This window comes from Epinephelus moara, chromosome 22, assembly GCF_006386435.1.
Source record: "Epinephelus moara isolate mb chromosome 22, YSFRI_EMoa_1.0, whole genome shotgun sequence".
Lineage (NCBI taxonomy): Eukaryota > Metazoa > Chordata > Actinopteri > Perciformes > Serranidae > Epinephelus > Epinephelus moara.
The window spans coordinates 41,454,193-41,478,677 of NC_065527.1; the positions used below are offsets into that span (position 1 = coordinate 41,454,193).

The 24,485-nt window shown below is 39.8% G+C and overlaps 1 protein-coding gene across 1 annotated transcript in view; it reads right to left on the reverse strand.

Moving 5' to 3' along the window:
- The window catches only part of nudcd1 (NudC domain containing 1), a 73,080-nt gene that overhangs the window by 26,931 nt on the left and 21,664 nt on the right, over nucleotides 1-24,485 (reverse strand). The window contains exons 6-7 of the mRNA XM_050034409.1: nucleotides 13,566-13,773; nucleotides 5,289-5,433 (exon numbers count right to left, since the gene is read on the reverse strand). Coding sequence (XP_049890366.1) covers nucleotides 5,289-5,433; nucleotides 13,566-13,773 — 353 coding nt within the window. The remainder of the gene's footprint in view (nucleotides 1-5,288; nucleotides 5,434-13,565; nucleotides 13,774-24,485) is intronic.

Consider the following 24,485-nt stretch of genomic DNA (forward strand, 5'->3'; position numbering starts at 1 on the left):
TTACCATTATTTTGTGCCTTCGGAAGACTATACCCCTTCATTCACATTACAATCTAATACAATCAATAAATCAATAATAGGTACTCCTTGATCTGAGATTTTCAGCATATAATAGTTCCTACAGTTGTCAAGACGCCATCCATGCATGCCTGCCTTTGCATTCCTCCTTTTTGTATTTATCTTATCTCGAGATACCAAAGCTTGTTTTTTCAACATATTGAAATAAACAACCTTTTGCTTTCTCATTATCAGGGGTTGATTATCTCATTATCGTGAGATAACCAAGTTCATTTTCTCTAGATAATAAAATAATTAACTCATGATCTCCAGACGAACAGCATTAATAAAAAATAAATCAGTCCATAGGGACTTGGATTGGGAACCGGAGGGTCGCCGGTTCAAGTCCCCGTCTGGACCAAATGCGGAGCGTGGACTGGTGGCTGGAGAGGTGCCAGTTCACCTCCTGGGCACTGCCGGGGTGCCCTTGAGCAAGGCACTGAACACCCCCCCAACTGCTCGGGGCGCCTGACCAAGGCAGCCCCCTCACTCTGACATCTCTCCACTTTGTGCATGTATAGGTCCTGTTTGTGCATGTGTGTGTATTTCGGACCTGTGTGTTAATGACAACAGAGTGAAAAAATTGAATTACCCCTCAGGGGGATTAATAAAGTATAGAAAAATAAATAAATGAAAGCATAGCCAATCTCAGCTTTCGTAATAAACAGACGTTTCCATCTCATTTCATTCATCAACCATTTCCTACTGAGTTTCTACAAAATGGCCTTGATCACAATGTATGTTGATAGTGCGGATTAAAATTAAATAAACTATACATTGTAGAGTTTGTAAATTTTATCCATAACAAAATGTGGTAATGCTTTGTATTAGGTGTATAATTTCAAAATTATTTCCTGATAATTTTCTTCTGAAGTTCACTAAAAAATAATTGTTTAAAGCTCCAGTAGGCAACATTGTTTTGGTATAACTGAGTAAAAACTTTATAATATCCTCTAAGCATAATGTAAATCAAGTGGTCTGAGACAAACAATAGGTTTCTGCACGTCACCATGGCTCTGTGTTCAGCAGAGACAGTTCAGTATCGTGCCGATGTGCATCAACCAATCAAAGGTCAGCTCAGACCACTGCGTTCCTATTGGCTGTTCTACTGCATATGCGCGTTCCCGTGCCGCCGGCAGAAGGGGAGAGCAAGCGGCAATGGCGTACAGTGCACCAGGTAAAATAGCTATTCCAGCATTGGCTACAACTGCCTACACGGCTAAACAACCCAAAAAAGGAAGACAGAACTTGGTTCCCCGGAGCCCTGGAGGGAGGGGAAGGGCGAGGTGGGGTCGGGCCCGGCCGGAGGGCGCGAGAGTCGGCCATGGGAGTGGAGCCGAGGGCTCTCTGCGGAGAGCGAAAGCCGAGCCTCGGGAGTATGTGCGGGTCCGCGAGGGAGGGATGGGGAGGGCTGCTGCGCGGAGAGGGAGAGCCGAGCCTCGGGGTATATGTGCGGGGCCGCGAGGGAGGGATGGGGCAGGCTGCTGCGTGGTGAGGGAGAGCGAGGCTCGGGAGTATGTGCGGGGCCGCGAGGGAGGGCTGCTGCGTGGTGAGGGAGAGCCGAGGCTCCCAGAGAGGGAGAAATAGAACCAAGTAGGATAAAATACTCGCGTGCTCGTCTGGTAGGAGGGGCTCAGGGCGGAGACGAACGAAACCTAACTCAGATGAGACTTAAAAATCAACTGTTTTCAGGCTTTCTACCTACTGCAGCTTTAACTTGGTACTAATCATAGTGAAAATGGCCATAGTCTTTAATCAGTATGCTTTCAATGAATTTATGAGTTAACTGCTAGTGTAACTTACCATGTACCAATACTAAATGAATGGTAAATTAATATTTATTTGATAACAAATGTATGTGTAATATATTTTCACTCTCCAGATTCTTGTACCCACACAGAGCTCTGAATCAAGAGTATGAGATTACACATTTTCTCTACAATAAATAATGGTGGTTGTGTCATGATGGCTCTCCCAGTGTACATGTTTTTATGTTTTTCTAGACCCTGACACACGTATCTGTAAAAATTTACATTTGTTTATTAATCTAACAGGTGTGATTTTTCCACATTTGAATTTGACCTATCTATTTTTAACAAGGACATTTTAGAGTCTAGAGTTCTCTACATGTTTTAAAGATTTCTTCTGTTTTGCCTCTCACTCAATACAGTTTTGAATGCAAGTTATGTAGACTATATAATATAATATATAGATGCTGAATTTTGATATAATGTTCTATAAATTAAGATAAGTTTGATATTTGGTACCATGGGCTTTGTATTACTATTTTGTCCCTACATACTTTTTTCCTTGTAGTTTATTCAACTTTTTTGGTCAGCTGTTTTACCACTCAATCCTACTCAACAAAGTTAAACTATATGGTATTAGGGGGGTCGCCGGGGAGTGGTTAAGAAGCTACTTAACAGGAAGGGTACAATATGTTAAAATGGGACTGTATTCATCTAAAAATCTTGGCATTTCTTGTGGTGTCCCCCAGGGGTCCGTTCTGGGACCAAAACTATTCAATGTTTATATTAATGACATATTTTATGTATCTCAATCGCTAAAACTCATACTCTTTGCAGATGACACCAACATATTCTTTAGTAGTAATAATTATAATGAACTTGTAAACACGGTAAATGAGGAATTAAATAAACTGAAGAAGTGGATGGACAATAATAAATTATCATTAAATTTAAATAAGACCAAGGCAATGATGTTTGGAAATTCTAAAACCAATTCAGAACTACAGATATTGATTGAAGGTGTCCATATTGAAAATGTAGATGAGAATAAATTTTTAGGAGTTATAACAGACAGTAAATTATCATGGAAAGCCCATGTCAGACACACAAAAGCAAAAATCTCCAAAAGCCTTTCAATTATAAATAAAGTGAAACTATTCCTTGATGAAAATGCACTCCGTACTTTATACTGCTCCTTGGTACTCCCATACTTCACGTATTGTGTTGAAGTGTGGGGAAACAGTTACCAATGCACAATTAATCCATTAGTCACATTACAGAAACGAGCAGTGCGGATCATTCACAAGGTTGGATTTCTAGAACGCACTCATAATCTGTTTATTCAGTCAAAACTATTAAAAATCCATGATCTTGTAAAATATTATACATCAATAATCTTATTCAAAGCATTCAACAAATTACTACCAAGTAATATACAACATTTTTTCACAATTCGGGAGAGAATTCATAATTTGAGAGGATATGGAGATTTCACATTACTAAAGTTCGAACCACTCGTAAAAGTTTTTGTGTGTCTGTATGTAGGGCTGTCAAAATTGCTCAAAAATGACGTTCGAATATTCCTTCTAAAAATAACTCATAGGTTCGAACCATTCGAATTTTGTTTTTTTCCGCATTATGTCCACAAGAGGGCAAACTAATACAAGGAAACATACTTGTATATGTATTAATACAAGGAAACATAACTACTTGTAGGTATTTTTATTTCAACATAAACGTCTTTGAAAACATTTATATACCTACACATTAAAACACATAAAACAATTATCTATAGCATTACGTTATAAACGACCGCGGACCTCTCGCTCGCCCCCCCTCTCTGACCCGTGGCCACACCGCCCGCGGAAGCGCTGCGAATAGCCTCAAAGTGCCGGACCGTGACCGGCTCGTGCCCTGCAGCGATCATTTCGGCGTCTGGTCTATTTTCTGTGCGAGCCGTGAGTGAATGTGTCAAGCCGGGTGATGGAGACAACAGCTGGGAGCAGAACCGCTTGTCGACCAGCGTGGAGAAATGCGCATCTGATGCCAACGCCCACTCGCAAAGAGGACAGCTGCGGTGGTGTTTTTTTTTTCTCCACATTCGAATATCAATTTTCACATTCGAAGGTCCATTTTTTTTTCAAATTCGAATTTAAATTCGAATTTAGAATATTCGTTGACAGCCCTATCTGTATGTGGAGTGAAACTTTGGAACAGTCTGGATATCCAACACAAGCAATGCCAAAATATCCACAGATTTAAACTGTTATATAAACATATGGTCTGGTCACAGTACAAAGAGAGCGGGTCTTAATACTTATGTTAAATCAATTTTCTGTCTTAAAATGTTTTTGTGTGCTTGTTGTTCCTCACTAAGTTGGTATGTATTGTCCATTACCTTTCTGGTATTGTTGTTCTTACCATTGCTGGTATGTGCTGTTCTTTACCATTAGTGGTATTGTAGTTTTCTTACCATTGCTGGTATGTAATTATTATATAATGTAAGTTAACGGTTAACTGTCACTCGTGGTAATACCATCATGAATGTACATTGTTCCTTTTTTTCACACACATTCTGGTTATATAATGTAAATACTGTAGAATAAGTTTATTAGAATCTGGTATAGGCCTTTTTGTTCATTGTCCTGGTTTGATGTTAAAAGACAGGAGGAAGTATTTAACTCAATGTGTTAAGTTGTTGATGAGAAACGGGGGTGGGATTAAATAAGTTTTCTTCTTCCCACTCCTTTTCGAGTATTAATGAATTAATTTGAATATCGAACCTGCATGTTTCCTGTTCAAGGTGTTTGCCTTGTTGGTTTTTGTTGTATGCAGGTCATTTATGTTGTAAAAATGCTGTACTGCTCAAAATTAAATAAAATGAATGAATGAATGAATGAACTCTGAATGGTGCCTGTCAGCATAGAGCACGTCAGCCTACCAGTGTGCATTCTGTATAAACATAGGTGTGATTTTAACTTTTCAAACATTTTAACCTGATGAAGATTCAAGTAGGATAAAAACATTGTCTCTATTTAACTTGTGTGGCATGGAGAGTAAGTATGTAGGCATTACTGTTTTCCTTTAGATGGAACAGCAACTTTAAAGGGCACTTGTATTACCCCTATAATTTGCATCAAATTACATTGTTCTTTCCACAAAACTTCCAAGGAAATTATATATTAATTATTAGAAATTACAGACCTGTAAAAGTGTTATTTAAGAAAAATCATAATTGCTATTAAATTATTTAATGTGATATTCTGACAATTGCTAAAATATGATTGAAACAAGATTAAAAGCATTTGTTACTGGCTAGAAAAAAACCTTACAATTTCAATCAAATACTAAACAATGTAAAAAAATTCTAATAAATTTATAGTCTCGGTTTTTTTTTTTTCAGAAATAAATAAAAGTGCAAAAAATGTTGTTGTTTTTTAATCAAATTCAGAAAATCAGTAAAATGCTATTAAAATAGCCTACCAAGTCTTCAGAGGTGAGGAATGTCAGTCTCTCGTGGATGAGGGCAGCCTGCTCATCATTCATCATGTACTCCCCTCTCTTGTCCCCCATCACCAACTCCGACCACATTGGTCCCTCACTACGTTTCTGCAGGGTCACCTCCAGGCTGAGGACACATTCAAATGAACACAGATACAAATAAAAACACGCTGATTCTCATTCAAACTGCTGATCATCAATGAGTCATATATGGATGGATTTCTATAAACTTATTATGTTGATCTGTTTTGTACACGCATCATCTATTGCACATCTATCCATCCTGGAGTAGGGATCTCTCCTCAGCTGCTCTTCCTGAAATTTTTACCATTTTGTCCCCTGTTAAAGGTAAATATTGATTTGTGATATTGGGCTTTATATGCAAAATACAATGGGTTATCACCTGGCCCACCTTCACAGGTACTCCGCCCTGCACCATCTGTGGACCAGCAGCATCGCTCTCTCCTCTTCTTTTCCCTACAAGGCACCAACTGGAGGACTTGGCCCCATAACTCAGCTGGGCAAGAGTTGTGTGGCTACAGTGGGTCCGCAGGTGTTTCGTTAATTTAAGCCCACGACACCTCGGAAGGGCTCAACAGCAGATCCAGCGTCCTGGATCTGCCCCTGCTGACCACCACCCAACTCTTGGCCGTTGTTAATCTTCAGCTGGTTGGCTCTGCCACCGCACCTCCCAGAGCCAACCAGGGCTAAATAAAAGTGAACGGAGTTACACTGAATTGGGAAGGCTGCAATCATGTGACCAATGTCCTGACGGGAGTAGAGAAGGAAATAATAGACAGAGTGAAAGTCTATATAAGGAATGAGGGTAGGGTTGTGTTTGGGTCAAACAAACAGAGGACTTGCCACCAGGAGACCGGTGATCGTGTCCAATAAGGAACATAGTGAACTTTGAGCTAGTTAACGTATGTTGTCACCATGTTTCTTTCCTAATTCTAGCCTACGTAGGCTTACTTTCCTAAACCTAACCTATGTAAATTTACATTACGTACATAACTTTACATTAAGGATGTAACATTGTATGTAACATTTTGAACAACACTGTTGTTCAAACAGTGATGACATCAGCTTGGGCTCAACATTATTGTAATGGCCATTTTTAACTGTATTTAGAATGTTTAACAGTTTTAACAACAACAAAAAAAAATCTCAATCATCTGATAAATACGGGCAGATTAATCTATAGCAAAAATAATTGTTAGGTGCATAGCTAGTTTTGAGATTTAGATTTGTTGCCAAAGTTTTCAAAAATGTTAACAATGACATAAATAATCACAGAATTCCTTACTTTTGTGTTGAAAATCAAATAAATGCAAACATCAGTCATTGTTTCTACATGGCTTATTGTGACAATTGACCATTAGTTAGATTCATTACTGAAAATAAATGCCTACACAAGTATTTCAAATGATACGCTTCTCATAGGTTGCAGCTGTGAAGTCTGCATAATCTTACGTCTTTCTGCACATTAAATCTATACACTGAATGCTGTTTCACAATGAATACAACAACAGCTGAGCCTATTCATTCACTCTCAGTTTTTCACTAAATTATGGCAATGACGATCAGTCTTTATGGATTCAGGGGAATGTGAATAAATTAGAATAAAATCAGAATTACATTTTCATTTCTCCTCTGCTATGCATATGTTTTCATGTGTATATTTTGTCCAGAGCGATTTCATCTTATATTTTTTCTGTCAGCTGAGATTCTGACTATATTTAGTCACAGTGCACCATTTGCAGTTTTCCATTAAGCAAGGACAGTATAATAAACTACTGGATGTTGGTGCTTTATCATGTTTTCTGGTACTGAATGCATCATGTACTCTCCAATGCATTATGGTCTGAATGGTGACGAGGCAGAATGGATGAACTGCATCGCAGTATGCAGCACCATGTGCAATTATTAGAAGCATGTGACCTGACATTTTTACATTTGTTAGTGACAAAAATCAGAACAAAAACAATAAAAATCACTTCGTTTTTTTAACTTTACTGCATCATTTAGCAGAATAATGGTTTTAAAACAGTAATAAAGGGTAACTTTTACTTTATGGTTATACACTATTTCCCTTGTTTTATGTTCTGTCTTCTCTGTAGCTGAACATCTGTTCACAATACAAGTTTTCATACAGTAGGCTTTCATCTAAATTTTAAAGAGGCGCTACATGTCTGATTCAAAATGCTCCAACATGCCAGTGATTCCTGAAATCAGTTTTGTCTAATCTATAGTTTGAAAACATTTTATCAAGTCTTGAATACCTAATCAAATGTATAGGGCTGTAGTTAACCAAAGAAAATCTTGGTTGACTGAAATTCTATCCACTTTTCAACCAATTGATTGGTCAGTGGAGAAAATAATTCTGCATGCATTGGATTTGCACACATTCTTCCAAAGGCCAGCGCTGAAATGGGACTCGGTAGTGCCATGTAGAGTTAAAAATGCTCAACTCTGGGTAGTGCACTATGGTAGTCACTGTCAAATCTTAGCCAGCCATCCAACCATAGTGGTAGAAGGGCAGGACAAATACCACAATGACAAACCATAACGTCATGCACAACTGCTAAACAACAAAAACAACAGAGGAGAGGATTAATAGATAAGAAAGGAATACTGCTATGTGCTTTAGCCTTCCCTTTATCCAGAGCAAGGGCCAGAGCAAGTACTTACAGTTGTATCTTGTGCTGACATTTTTTTTTTCCTGCAGATATTCCATATCATAGCATCCAGACACAACCGAAGCTTGTCAACTGAAAAAATGTTGCACCTGTAAAGGGCTTAGGGCTGAGACACATGCCACATCTTTGACCACCTGGAAAACAGGAAGTCAAGTGCTGGGTGCTACTCGTGTGCCTACTCTGTGCCTGTCAAGGACACGGAGAGAGGTTGCGCCTGCGGTTGCTGGGCGATCATAACCAGCACTGTGTCATAGCCTACTCGCCAGAGATCCCTAGTTTGGAACCAATCTTCTTCCAGACATTGTTTTTTCAAGTGTGTATTAGGCCTAAAATATTGTTGAACTTTGGTCAGCCCTGCACTAATATTACTTACTTCTCTTTCGTATTTCCCACAGACTGATATCTACAGAAGAATGGAAAGATATCTGCTAGCAGTGATTGGCTGTTCTTTATCACATGACATGTGACAATGAACATGAAGTGCCTTGCTGCACTCCAAAAGTTGAACCTTGTTATTTCAAAGCGCAGTTGCCAGGCCCTGAAAAATAGGTGCTTGGGGACGCTTGCGCACTGTGACAGCATCGCCTTTGCTTTTGAATGCTTCTTCCATGTGTCTACTTTGACAACAATGAAGTTGAGGGTGTAGAAAGTGCAGCATATGAACGGCCCCTTAGTGCTAGCTGGGCATTTTCAGAAGAGCGCCTGGTGTTTTTTTTGCTGGGAAAAAATAATGCTTTGGCGGATGCATAGCCTTATGAAAGTAACACCAGCTGATCACTGAAAATTTGGTTGTCCAGAGCGCAATGATCGACCAATGGACCAACTAACCAGAAGGTGTCAGCCCTACAAATTTACTTAGGCTTAGCTTTTATTAGCAACATTTGCAGGTAACTAAGTTATAAACACCTAAAACTCAAAGATCTCGTATCACCTTTTGCTGGCTGAGAAGGCAGGAACAGTTTAGTTTTAAGTAGCATAATATCTTAAATGTCTCTTATGCCCTCTATACACTGTGCGATTTTAGCAATCTTATAAGACCATTGCATGACACACTGTGAGACGTGGATCTAATAAACTTTGGTACGACGTCAAGTTTGATGTGTGCAGATTGTATGATGGCCGTTTACTACTGAATCGCAGGTTATGACATACGTCAATATGCAACGTCATCAGCGTGCACCGCATCAGCGTACGTCATCCATTTGCGCCACCATAGGTAGCTTGCTCACCTGGAAGTTGCAGTTCCTCCGCAATTTCCTTCCATGCAGCGTCTTTTTTCTCGCGGTCATGATAGCAGTTGAAGGAAACATGAAATAAACAAGGCTTCTGCTGCCACAGCTCCACCAAACTTTGCTCTTTCTGGGAGTTGCACAGACTTCTTTTTGTTCGTTTTACCTCCATGGCAAGTGATCATTTGTTTGGGTTTAGCGCCGGTGTCGCGGTGACCATTGTGTCATTTCGTGCTGCATTTCTATTGGTTGATTAGTAGACGTAGGTCGTAGCAGCTGTCACACTGTGAGATAGTCATCCTAAATTTCTGACACCGTCAGAATTTTATCTCAGATTTTCTTTGGTTGCAAGACGTTGACAATGGCCGCCCTTGAACCTGTCTCACAGTGCGACGTAAGACCACTGTTTAGAGCCACGACCAAAGATATTGCCACGTTTCTCCCACGATGGTCATCTTTCGTCTAGGACAGCCCAAAATCGCACAGTGTATACCAGCCATTAGACACTGAAATAACAGGTGGTGCCTGCTTAATTTTAAACTGTATTTTTCATGATTCATTCTGTTCTCAGGCAATTAGACAACAGACAAAAGTTTCTTTCTGCCATTATGGAATTACAGTTAATTAGCTCCAGATGATTATGATGTTCGTCATTTTAACCAACAACAGCTGTGGTTAGAGACAAATTAAACGTTTTTTACCTAAATATTTTCCAAATTGCTCTTTGCCAATGAAAGAGAGTGAGGAAAGATGAAAGGTCTAATACGCAGAATTGTTGGCATCACGATTAAATGTAATGTATGACATTACACAACCAAGGGAGTTAGTGTATGGTATAGTTCTCTCTCAGTACAACTTAAAGCTCGACTGGGGAGACTGCTAAATATCTGCTCTAAGATTGTAGGTCAAACACTTGAGCCATTCTTTAAAGCCGCATGTACTAGAAGAATATTGTCCTTGGCAGGCAAAATTTTGACTGATCATCGCATATTTTATTTGAAGAGTATCAGTTGTTGCCATTCAACAGGAGATATAGAGTCCCCAAAGTTAGATTAAACAGACTGAGGAACACTTTTATTCCTCAGTCTATTAAAATGTTGAATAGTTGTTAGTGCAGAGACTTGGAGGCACCACAGCCGCTTTGATGTTTGATATAGCACATGTCACATGTCTGATGGTATATTTTCTTGTCTGATGGATGTTTAATGTTATATTTTTGTAATTTGTAATGCATTTTGTGATGAGAAACAAGTGTATTGGATGCAAGACAAATTTCATAATGAATTCTGGTAATAAAAGTAATCAATCAATCAACATTACATCTCAGAAATGTAATACTTAGGGTTTCAGTTCTACCTCTTACTCTGTAGAAAATTCTGATTCCAACAATATTTTTAGGCATGAAAAAGTCAACTACTTCATGATGACATCTTGTGCACATGTTACAGCCTCAATTTAATAATGTGACCATGGGCCTTGAGAAGTAAATATCACTCATACTCTATTTTGCTGCTGGATGTTATCAAGCAGCTCTATATTTGGGAAACAATGACAAGATATGAAAGAGGAACAATGGGCAGCTTCTTAATTCAGTTTTCAGACAGAGGAAAGCAGGATGGTGCTTAGCTGCCTGTCTATAAAGAGCATAACCCATTGGTATGGAAAAACATGCTCAATAAAAACAACTGGAGTATTGTTTTCCTCTGCATTTACACTGCAGTCTGGATGCATACACACAAAAACAAACAAACATATGGGCTTCCCCAACTAGATTTCCATCTAAGAAATACATCAAAACATCCGTTTTACATTTTGTTGGCTGCCATGATGCCCTTTGTCTATGTACGGTAAAACAGATTTTCTGAGATATTCAAAGCTTTTTAAAGGGCATCTAGATGCACACAGCACCCAAACAGCAGGCACAGAGAGAGGGTCACTATGCGGACTTCTGATCCACCAAGTGCCAAATGTAAGTAAAGTTTATCTTTGGTACGTAAGTAGGAATAAGCTTAAAGAATGCAAAATAAAAAATAAACAAAATGCAGAGGATTAACACCCATGTCCACCTCATAGTTCCTCAACTGAACCACATTATTTTTAGAATTTTTTTTCTGCACACAAATCACAGACGCAGACATACTCTTGTTCCCTCACACACACACACACACACACACACACACACAACCTTTAAACGTATCAAGGATTATCAGAGAATGTACAAACAGGCTATGTAACATGTTTTTATGCTGCATAGAGCACTGAAGGTCTCGTTTTGAAGAAACAGGAAGCAGAGACGGAGAGCTGACAGAGACAGATAAAAGGTCTTAAAGTAGAGGATATGACTCAACTCACATTACCTACTGGATTAATAGATTCCATGCTTATGAAAAGGTATTCAACCCTCCATCCCTTGGCCTATGTTTTATTGTTTTGTAACACTGAATCATGGTGGATGTAATTACAAAAAAAAAATAGAAAAAGAGCTGGTCCACTGTTCCACAACTAGGACAGCATGAATCCACCTGAACCTGGTTTTCAGCTCTGAGTTCCAGTTCAGCAGTACACTGCAATAATTGGAACACAAACCTTAGTCACATTTTAAAAAAATGTGAGCCACCCACAGACCGAATAAAATAATGGATGTGGCCACAATGATGCCATCCAATGGTTTGTGGCCTCTTGTTTTGAAGCCTTGAGTTTAGCATTTTTTTGCCATCACATTATTGGATTTTTGGAGCAAGTAGTGACCATATTTAGACAAGAGGGTGGAGCTAACCCTGACACCAGCTACTAGCTCTCTCGCTGAAGCCCATCTTCTGTCTACAGAACCTACCAACAGGGCATGCTGGTAGGTTTCAAAGGTTTCCCTATGTTATTCCTTTACTGACCGACTATAACACGGCAGGGCCTCACTCAGACTGTTTTCAGGAAGTCAAAGTCAGCAAATCTCCTCACCTCCTGAACAAAGCTTGAGCGAAGCCCTGCCTTGTTATCGTCAGTCAGTAAAAGAAGAAATCTGGGAAACCTCTGAAACCGACCGACATACTCTCTGTAAACAGAAAATGGGCTTCAGCGAGAGAGCTACCTGAAAGCTCCACTTGGAGCCTGCTACAAGAGTTTGTCCCAATCTCCCTGTTTCAAGGCGAGGTGACTCGTTCCCAGTGTGGCTGATTTAATGTATAAGACTTCTTGAAATGCTCTGGGTCTGGCTCATTACCTGGGACCAATTTGCCTTGAGAGACCCTGCAAGGACACTGCTTGCTACCATGGTCACAGGGATACACAAGAAAAGTGGCAGTTTACAGAGAGGTCTTGTTACCTAGCCACACACGCTGTGATTCAGTGTTGGGAAAAACATAGAATTACTTTCCTACAGTTGCATGCCTCTGCTTACCAGTCAAGTTGCAGTTTACATCAATGTCTGTCCAGACTCATGTAATACATGTAGTGAAGACTCTGAAGACATTTTATAAAAGATATTTAGTGTAATTTTTGGCACAATGTGTATGCTTCACACATCGTTAACCCAGCAACTCAGAGGATCTATACAATCAGCATAATGCATGTCTTCAAACTGTTTGATACAGTAGGTCTGCCATTGTGAAGTGAAGGGAAAAAAGCGATCTTGCTTGATTAACGAATATTGCGTGGCGGGTCACATACAGTGCTTCTTTTAAAGTCAAGTCGAGGGCAGTTGGAAGTGGTCCGCAGGCCACAATGGGCCAGACTTTAGATATGCCTGGTGTAGGAGAACTGCAGTAGCCAACATTGAAATGCGAATGGCCCTATCTAGAGCTAGTGTTTAGTTTGTCCATTCTGGGCTGCTGTAGAAACATGGTAGTGCAACATGGTGAACTCCATGAAGAGGACCCGCTCCCTATGTAGATATAAATGGCTCATTCTAAGGTAATGAAAAAATGATCATTCTTATTTTCAGGTGAATATAAACTAATAAAAACTATTTTTAATCATTTCTGCCAATAGATGCCGCTAAATCCTACACAGTGGACCTTAAAATCCCTGGAATGGTGCATGAATACTGCACATAGTCAATATTCCATACATTCATATAAATGTGAAACAACTCTCTGTTCTGAGATTCATGGGGTGCTGACTATATACGGTTTGTGAAATCTATAGTTTTGATATAAGGTTGTGAAAGAAAGCAAACACACTGGAGAATAAACAAGACAGACGATGCAAACTGTTCCTTGGAGTTGAAAAAAAAAAAAAAAACTGAAACAGTGCTGTAATGTAACATGAGACTTCCTGTCTCATAGCTATTCCTGCTCCTTAAAATACTGAAATGAAACAGCAACACCTTTGCACACCTTTTGTCATTTTTGATGATCCAGGCGCTTGCCTCAGGGTCTACAGATGCGTACAGCTGGCCCTCCAGTAAAGGAGGGAAACCCTGAACTCCAATCCTGATGTTGTCTGCCGTCAGCCTGAACTGCACGTCCTCTTTGGTGACTCCCTCGAGCATGCGCACACACACTGTGATGTCCTCTGCTGTCTGCTGCCAGAAGTAAATGGGATCTGAATTCAAAAAGGAGAGAAATGTATGGTGCTAAAGTTAATGACAGTCCTGTGCCAGCTGTTACAGAGTCATACATAAAACATCTAATACAGTGCAGGAGTTGAAGGAAATTGCTGTTGAATATTCAGCGATACTGCAGATGGGAGACTATTAAAATAAATGAATTATCTACCCGTAAGGGGGACAACGAAGACCGACTTCACAGTGAAGCTGTTAAGCCAATTCTCCTGCACAATTTGACGCTTTCACCTACAGTGTCGTGCAGAAATATCCAAACTTTCTGCAAATTTTGTTGTGCTGCTTGTAGTAATTTACATGCAATCATATTGATTTATTTTCAGATTGAGGTTTGCCATTGACGGAGGGAATTTGCTGAGCCTCTAGACGAGAAATGATATTAAATCACAAAAGATACAAATGACAATCTTAGGTCTCAGATCTGCATACTGAATATTAACCACTGGGTGATTTTTACAGAATGGATAAAGGTCGCTCTGTATTATGGACCTGAGGGTACTGTCAAGAGAATTTAAAATGCTCACATGACAGGGTTCAACGCTAAGGTTTTTTTTCACTTGCCCGGTCGGGCAAGTTGGTCAGAGATCTACTTGCCCAAAGTCAGTTTTTACTTGCCCTATAAAAATTGTTTAATTTAAGCGGCTATCAAATAACAAAGACTGCAGTTTTTATGTTATGTAATCTTTATTCACACTGTATTTATTAATTAAAACAACATATGTCATGTATTGTAGCTTAATTCCTACACAAAAATGACAGTGTCAGGGCTTAAAGTGAAAAATTTGTCAATCGTTCTCCGTCTATAATTTTGCGCCCTACTTGAGCCATGCCCACCTCTATTTATTTTTCACCCCTCTCTCCAGTTCTGCTGTATTAACACCGGGTTTAATATATTTTGCTTCCATCTCTCTGCCCTGCTCTACTCTACTTCAACGCTACTTAGCTCTCTCTCTACTCTACCAGTAGACTACCACATCCACCTGTTGCACAAAACGCACACAGCAGTGTTTCCCCTAGGATGGAGTTGTAGCAGCGGAGGTGAAGCACACGCATGAAAAATAATTTTCACATGCGTGAAACTTTTTTGTATGCTTGCAAAGCACAGCCTGCTGGGATGTTTCTATGTATCTACTGGCACCAGAAGGGCTCTTTAGGACTAAGTACATACAGTACATGTGTGCACAGTAATGAGCAGGTGAAATGTCTGTCTAGCTTACATATGAGGTGTCTCAAGATTTAGGAACATACAATTTTATTGAATATAATAAAGTAAAAAGTCACTTGACATGCTGCTGTTTTGTGCTATGACCTATTTAAGTGTTGGAAGTTGTTATTTACGTGACAACGCCTGAACGCAACACAAGCTCAGCACGAGTGCCATGCTGAGCTGCTGTACGAGCAGCGTGTTTGTCTGTGCGTAACAGGAGTCTGTTGGTTATTTACACACTGTCCATTTCAATAACTTTGTCAGCTGACAAACTGCACCGGGCTCGGGGTCAGGTTTGGTCAGGAAAATGCGGCCCGAGCCAGACTCCACACTCTGCTCACCTGTGTGTGTGTGTGGCGGAATGCCGCCGTACGCGATACAGAGAGCAGAGGAGAATTGTTAACGTGTGACCATGTAGAGACAGAAATGACACGATGACATAACACCATAAATAGTATATTGTTATGTTATTATATGAAGCGTCCGTCGCGCAAAATAATATCAATGGGGGCTGTGGGCAAGACATTGTTACACAGCTGTGCCTGTGACTTCAGGCAGAGAGACCGCTGCATCAGAGCAGAAGAGCACGTTTTAAAATACATTTATTTTATCAATTAGTTATTAACTTTTACTATTTTTAGCAACTTGCCCAATCGGGCAAGTGAGTTGTTAGTTTACATGCCCGACCGTGAGTTTTACTTGCTCCGGGCAATCGGGCAATCCTTATTGTTGAGCCCTGCATGATTTTTAATCTGAAAGAAAACATATATTTAACTTATTAAATTTTAGTGAGGATAAGATCATACAAACAACATTAATTAATTTTCTTTAATTAACAGCCCCTGAAAATTTGTTTTTAAATATTAAAGGTCCAGTGTGTAGGATTTAGGGGGATTCATTGGCATAAAAGGAATATAATATGAGTATGTTTTTTTTTTTAGTGTATAGTCACCTACAAATAAGAATCATTGTATTTTCGTTACATATATTTAGATAGGGAGTAGGTCCTTTGCTACAGACATGGCCATGGTGTACCCCCATGTTTCTACAGTAGCCCAAAATGGCCAAACAAAACACTGGCTTAGACAGGACCATTTGCATTTTTTAGTTTTCACAGCAGCCACTGGAATTAGCAGCCCCTCCAGGAAGAGAAAGTTAGAAACTTTAAGTAAAACTGCTTTATTCAGTGTTTTTTACCGGTTTAAATTGCCTCTGCCTCTGCAGATAATTTGGCTCCCAGTGACGACCTCCTGAATCTCTGGATAAAAAAACCCTCCTAAATAATGAACACTGAAGGCATTTCAGCTGGAAGAAATTTTAGCTGGTTGCAATCTGCAATTCTCACCTCTAGATGCCACTAAATCCCCCTAAATCTTAAACACTGTTCCTTTAAGTATTTCTTGATGTCATTAAATATTCATAACAAAATAAGAAACAGTAAAAGTCGAAGGTTTATTTTCATTTACTGTATTTAGAGTTTAGCAAACTAATTTGTTTCATCAAGACTGTATGTGTGTGACAGGAAACTAAAATACACAGTGGTTAGCTGTAAACCCACAAGCAAAGGACACAACCACCATGTCTATGTGTGTTTAGCTCGTTGTTCAGTTTAGCTCAAACTGAACAACGAACTCACCAGAAACTCTGGTTCTGTCTCTTGTTGCAGCCTCTCTCCTATCCTCTCATCTTTGTACATTCATCCAACAGATTTAGATTGACTTTATATGCAATCACACGGCCTCTACTATTTGCTTCACATTCTGTCTGAAAACATATTAACTGTTGGCAGATTTGCTGCACGCATCTACATAACATCCACTTCAAACCAGTGAAAAGAGCACGAACAAAAACATACATACAGACAATCATACAGAAAATAACCAAAACTGTCTGGCAAAAATAATTATGTTCACGTAGGACCCCATCACTCATGGTCAAAAGGTAATTTTAAAAATTATTTCAGGGCTAAATATTTAAAGGATATGCAAAGCACAAACGCCACATTGCTGTCATTTGTTATCTTGACCTGCTGGTGAGAATGCCTCAAAACCCTATGAACAGATTTCAATTAAATGTTGTGTGATGTGAGGCCATTGGCCAAGGCACACGTTAGCTGCCTCTGGTGTGTATCCAAGCCAGGTGCTAAATTATTTTTTTTGTTTGTTTTTAGCATCGCTCTGTAATAAGGGTTTTTCTCATGATCTGCTGCTCTGACTTGAATAAACTTGAATTACCACCTTGTATGCCTACGCGAATAGCCATACAAGTATCTCTGACAGTTTCTCTAATAGTTTTCATCCATGTCTGTGAAAACATGGATGCTTGACACACATCTCCGCTAGGGCAGCACAGAAGATCTACACAATCAGCACACTTTCAAGATGGACACCCAAGTTTAGTGTCACCAATTCAGAACCGGCCAAATGTCTCCCCTTCTATTCCTGAGGTATGACATTAAATTATGGCCGGAAAAGTGTTTGTGCAGAACATTATGATGTCACAGTGAAGACAACCTTTGACCTTTTGGATATAAAATGTCATCACCTCATCATTACATCCTATTAGACATTTGTGTGAAATTTTGTCATAATTAGACCATTAATTCTTGAGTTATGGCCAAAAACAAGTTTTATGAGGTCATAGTGACCTTGACCTTTGACCACCACATTCTAATCAGTCCATTCTTGAGTCCAGTTGGACATTTGTACCAACTTTGAGGAAACTCATTCAAGGCCTTCTTGAGATATTGCACGCATGAGGATGACAGGACAGGTTGTCCATGTTTTTCACGTGGAGCGGTCGCCATGGAGCTTGCTGTTTCTGTAGGTACACATTTCCTGGAGACACCTGCACGTCTCGGCCCCGCCCCCTCCATTGTGATTGGCTAAAGCGCAGCATCGTTCAACCTCAAAGCCCCCTGTGATCTTGACCATTGACCACTAAATTCTAATCAGTTTAACTATGATTCAAAGTGGATATTTGTGCCAAATTTGAAGAAACTCCCTCAAGGTATTCTTAAGAATTCGCATTCATGAGAATGAGATGGATGCAAGGATGCAGTGACCTTGACCTTTGACCACTAAATTCGAATGACTTTATCTCTAATTCAAAGTGGATATTTGTGCCAAATCTGAAAGGACGTTCTTAAGATATTGCGTTCACAATAATGAGAAAGACAAGGTTACAGTGATCTTGACCTTTGATCTATAACAACCAAAATCTGATCAGTATATCAGAAACTTTCTTTTCCTATTATTCAAATAGAGTGTTGTGCAGCACTGGAGAATGTCTGCTCTCTGAATGCTCTCTAGTTGTGGACTAATAGCTAAAGCATTAACTACAGTGTAGTAAGTTATAGTTATGAGTGTTAACAATACTGAATCAGTTCAGGCATTGGCACTACTACTTCTTTCATAGCCTCGTTTTCACAAACATGACAGCTGCATTTCCGCTTCTTTTTAACAAGGAACAAATCTGTTCTCACCATTGCCCATATTGTTAAGAAGCCAATTTTCTGTTGCCTCTGACTGACTCAGCACCTCCAATGGCCTGTTAGCCTTCTGTGATCCACGATCAAATCGGGGTTTTTTTAGCAGGGTATGATAACAACCATACTGTGTGGTGTGCTATAGTGAAACACAAAATAAGTCGTCACAGAGGGAGCTGCCTTCTAAATAATGCTGGCGGTGGTGACAGATGTATACCCAGAATGAAGCGGAAGTCACTGGGCCATGTCTGTTAAACGCGTTGTTGGGAAATGTATGAACAGCAGGCCTCGTGTCCTTCTTTAACTTTTCTTTAACAGTCCACAGATGCTTGATAAAATGACTTTGGCTGCCAACTACATAATCATAAATGGACCAAACAATCCCATCTTAAATCCAATTGGAAACTACTTTGCAGTCTTGTGCTTGAATCACATTTTTAACAAGAGTCAGAGGTTATAGACTGATAGATATTTCTAAAATAAAAGTCCTTTTGAATCCTTCTTTCATGGACAAAGTCCTTTTCATCCATTGCTAACCTGAAGGGACATTCATACATTATCTTCTTTCAGGCTGCAGCTCTTGCCTCAGGTGAAAGGTTTCCTCCTTCCTGTAACATAGCTGCCAGGTATTTACAAGGGAGGAAAATACAGTCCACCTCATTTCACAAGCTAGGAAACAGAAAAACAATCCAAACTTAATTCAAAAATGGGGGATTCTAAGGTTGACCTCTCTAAACCACCAGACAGGAGATATCAGAGAGGCTATAGGCATCTCAGTAACAGGGCTCCAGACTGCAACCAAATGGTCTCATTTTGGGGCCATTTTGGAGTCAATGCGAGTATTTTTTACAACTATTCGCTTGTGCACGACCAGCAAATTTGCAGCCTTTTTTTTTTTTTTTTTTTTTTTTTTTATGGTGTAAAATGAGGGAGCAAGTCCGTCAGTGTTGGCCAAAGTCTCTGAGAGGGGGAGAGTTTGGAGTGAGTGCTTAGTAAACTGCGAGAATCACGTCGTCTACACTCATCAGTAGGCTTGTTCGAGATGAACTGCGCCTTGCCTGGAAAGTGGACGAGCAGGCAGCTGCAGGAGGTGGTGGTGACAACAAGCTGCTTGAATCCAAATGTCTGTCCTCTGGACTTGCAGACTGAGTCCTCGCAAACTTCAGCTGTACGTTGTGTGAAGTATTTACTGTCATCACGTAAAGTCTATAGGGCAGAGACTGCAAGTGGCTGATAGACAGCCCTCGAGACTGTTTTACTCGTTGCCGTGGGAACATTCAACTACCGCTGCTGTCATTTCCATAAATGTGTCATATAAGTTGATGAATAGTGCCTACTCATCTGTTCATGCAGATAACAAGAAATTAATTCCATGTATAGTCTTTATTGTGACTAAACAAAACTGTATTAATACATCTCTATATTAAAGGGTATACACATACACATTACTGACATTAGAAGACCTTCTTTTGTTGTTTTTCGGCCATTTTTTTTCAACAAGTCTCTATGAAGCTAAATACTTAAATAATTAAAACAGTCCAATGTTAATATACAGTAGACTACATATAGTTTATGATACAGTTAAAATGGCCAAAAATGTGAATAATTGGGATGCAGGATGATTTAAGGAGTGCCCCTAAATTTTCTGCTTGTGCCCCTAAAATTTTTCAGTAAGGGGCTACAGTGCTCCTACAATACTAAAATAGTTAGTCTGGAGCCCTGTGCATTTCCCAAGTATTTGAGGATTTTGTCCTATTTACTGTTCTACATTGATCTGACAGTAAATTGAGTGGTTACTTTACAGATTGAGATTACACATAAAAACATATTTTAGGATTGTAAAATGCAATATATTTTGAAACTGATGAAATTGCAGGGTTCCAGCTTTTTTTTTTCACTTGTAATGTCACACAAAAGAGTCAGTCTATAGTTGAAGCCTCTTGTCATGTTTCAAATGTCTTGTTTTTAGCAGTTCCACCAAAGACTGATCTCTTCAATGACAAGGATAATTTGCCCATTTTCTAACCAGCTATGTATCATAACTGTAGTGGCCTTTTTTACTAAGGTCCAAGTTGCTACTGTCGGCCACTTAATCTGCAGTAAGTTGTTTTAGTTCTGACCCGTGTTCAATTAATTAATCCACTCTTCTTGAGGAACCCAGTGTTACTCACAAGTAGTCCACAGGAAGCAGGGAAAACGTTGATGTCGCTTTATTTGAAGACGCACAAAAAAACCTGGTCCAATATCAGTATAAAACAGTCCCAAACTGTACACGTTGTCACCTGCTTACTGCACACGCTACTACACACGTTATGCACGTTATACACGGTCAAAAACTTATTTCAATCCACGCTTATGCAGATTCCTCTACATCCTAGCTGCACACATGGTTGTCCTTACTGCGCACGTGCAGCAAGTTGCCCTAAAGCCCAATTAACTGTCGTAAAGCAACAAAACAGTATACTTTACTGCATTTAGCATCAGAACACAAAATTGCAAACCTTTAACTTATAAATCTTAAAATGCACATAACCTGTCCATATACTGTTGTTAAACTGTTGCATGAACTTAAATATAGGCAGAACATATTGCATATACTGGACAACAGAAACACTTTATCAAATATTACTTTGTGCCTAAGTGGCTCTCACAATAACAAAGTGGGTAGTATGTGTACATCAACTGAGGTAAATTTCCTCAGTCTTACAAGTGCCCAGATCTCTGTGGTCATCTGCCAGCTCAAATCCACCGTATGTCACGTTTCACATCATCCAGTGGATGTTAGCATTAAGGCTTTTGCTCAAACTACTGTACATAGGTTGTTCTTTCACATATCCGTATGCCCGCCACTACAGGAACAAAGAGGGTAGAAGTGGATTTATAGAGAGAGAGTGAGACCTGCACCACATTCTCTCTTTCTCAAACTGATCAAACATGAACCAAGATTTTTTACTATATTGCCTATTTCTCACCAAAAATATCATCAGAAAGGGGCGTGGGTGGCTTAGTGGATAGAGCAGGCGCCCCATGTTGTGCCTGAGCTGGCAGATGATCACAGAGATCTGGGCAATGGTAAGGCTGTTGCTGCAGAGGCCCTGGTTCGACTCCAGCCTGGGGCCCGTTGCTGCATGTCATTCCCTCTCTCTCTCTCTCTCCCTCCTTCACGCTTAGCTGTCCTGTCACTTAAAGGCAAAATTTTTTTTAAAATTTTTAAAAAAAAAATCAGGCTGACATTATAACTGTAAATAAAAAAGAAACAATAAAAGAACTATGGAAGAAATTTAGATAAGACAGAATGGAAAGAATACCAGACTGAAGAAGATAACAATAATCTCATTTATACACAGAAAACTGACAGATTTCTCATATACGACACTCCTATAGAGAGAACTGTGTGCCAGAACTGTCAAACACAACACTCATTCTGTGATTACTGGCAAAGCCTGATCATTGAAAATGGCCCAATTATGATGCTCCAAACCAACAGACCTACTCTATATCTGGCAGAAATGTGAGGAACTGAGACACGTTCATTATCACCTTTTGTTGTCGACTGAATCAACAAAGAAACTAATGAGGAGAAAGGAGAGCTGCCAAATATTACTCTGTATTTCGCCATCTTCTTCTTACCTCTTCAATGTTCATCATTTGAACTTCTCTGTTGGCCAAAGTGCTCAACAGACACATATAATGCCAACCCAAGACAGCGACTAGCAACTTCTATAATTCATCCACACTTCAGTACTTTTGCCATTTATTCATTCATCATAGGAGTGTTTATGGTGTCCTCTGGTGATCCAAATCATATTATATTACAGACTTTTCCAAGCATTCATTTGGAGGCCTTCTCTATCTACAGTATATATACTATACACATATCTGCACCTCTTCTCCATCAGCGCAACATTAAATCACCTCCATCTCTCCTCCCCACTCTGTATCTCCTCTCTTATCATCACTTACAGGCCTCTTTGAAGATGCTTCCTCTCTTGACATCTCATTCACTTGTTCCACTCTGAAAGGAGGAAGGCAGAACGCTGATAAAAGGATTGGCTAAAAAGCTGCCATTATTCCGCCTCGGCACCATCAACACACACACATACACACACTTTGCCCTGTCTTGGTCAGCTGAGATTTTTTGTATTTTTTATTTATTTTTTTTAAATAGGGTGGCTGTTTGTCTGCTTGTTTAGAGGTTGTGAGTATAACTGAGTGCAGAAACAGGAAATGGAATAAAAATTAGTTGGATATGAACGGTTGGGTCAGTTCTGACACAAGGTATGTGAATTTAAGAAGTGTTCTGGTGGTGTGAAAACCACCCCACTGATCAATCATTTATAATAATAAAGTTAGTATAAATGAAATACAAAAGTAAAGCCACGTAAAGAAGCGTGCGGCACGGTGGTGTGGTGGTTAGCACTGTCGCCTCACAGCAAGAGGGTTCCTGGTTCGATCCCGGGTGTGGGAGCCCTTCTGTGCGGAGTTTGCATGTTCTCCCCGTGTCAGCGTGGGTTCTCTCCGGGCACTCCGGCTTCCTCCCACAGTCCAAAGACATGCAGATTGGGGACTAGGTTAATTGATAACTCTAAAGTAGGTGTGAATGTGAGCGTGAATGGTTGTCTGTCTCTATGTGTCAGCCCTGCGATAGTCTGGCGACCTGTCCAGGGTGTACCTTGCCTCTCGCCCAATGTCAGCTGGGATAGGCTCCAGCGACCCGCGACCCTCAAGAGGATGAAGCGGTTAGAAGATGGATGGATGGATGGATTTAGTCAGCTAAAGGAGAAGTTCAACATTTTAGGGGGGAACTCTCTCGTTTGTGTTTTTTGTGAGGAGTTTGATGAGACAATTATTTACCGCTCTCATGTGTTTGCCCCCTGTGACATAAAAGATGGAGCCAATCAGATTCTGGAGCATGTTCCAGGAAACCACCTTTGATGTCACCACTGACATCAATAAATTGATGAACTGAGTCTGTGGTGGATTTAATTTGTCAAACAACAGACACCATTCCCAAACTACAGTTAAATCATTCCGCAACTAGAAACAATGCATTACTGGAACCATCCGGACACACGGACAATTATAAAGCAGCAGCCCACAAAAAGACCTACAAAGGACTAAACTGCAATGCAAGCGTTGAAGGAGCTGACAGGATCACATTTTACTGGAGGTGTACCTTGTATGACACATGTGACAAATAAGTGACTGATTGATTGATGTCTGTATGTTAAAAACAAAGCTATAGTCAAGAGGGCAGTTAGCCTGGCTTAGCATAAAGACTGGAAATGGGGGGAAACAGCTAGCCTGGCTCTGTCAAAAGGTAATAAAATCCACCTACCAGCACTGTTAATATGTAATATCTTGTTTGCTCAATTCGTACAAAAACTCAAGTAAAAAAAACATCTCATCAATTGCCAGATTATTTCTTGATCAGGTGCAGTGACGACCTGTTTTGTTTTTTGTTTTTTAAATACACATTAACAAACAACATACAATGCAATGTTTAGTGATCTTTACCGTTATATTTTTATCTTCATGTTTCAAATCTTTATACAGAGCCAACGTTTTTCTCAGGAGCGGGAAAAAAATGATAAAGTTACACTTAAATGATGTACAACAGAGCTTTCATACAGCTTTGCTCACACATTACTCTTGGATGGATTACTCGCGAACGCAGCATCACACAGAAATGCCACGCATATCACATGAAAGTGCAGGAGCAGAGCTTTATGCCACGCATATCACATGAAAGTGCAGGAGCAGAGCTTTCCAATGATACCACACACATCATTGTGTTGTCATCCCATCACGCTATAAATCCAGATTAATTGTCTACAAAATAAAAACCTGATGAATTTCTTTACAATCCATTATACAGATCTTGTTATCAGTCACTTCATATAGTGAGGAATATCGTATCTTACCACGTCTTAGGCTTGTGTGTGTTTCTCCCTGTCTATCCACATTTGTAGTCCGGATGAAAGCTGAAGTGTATCTCC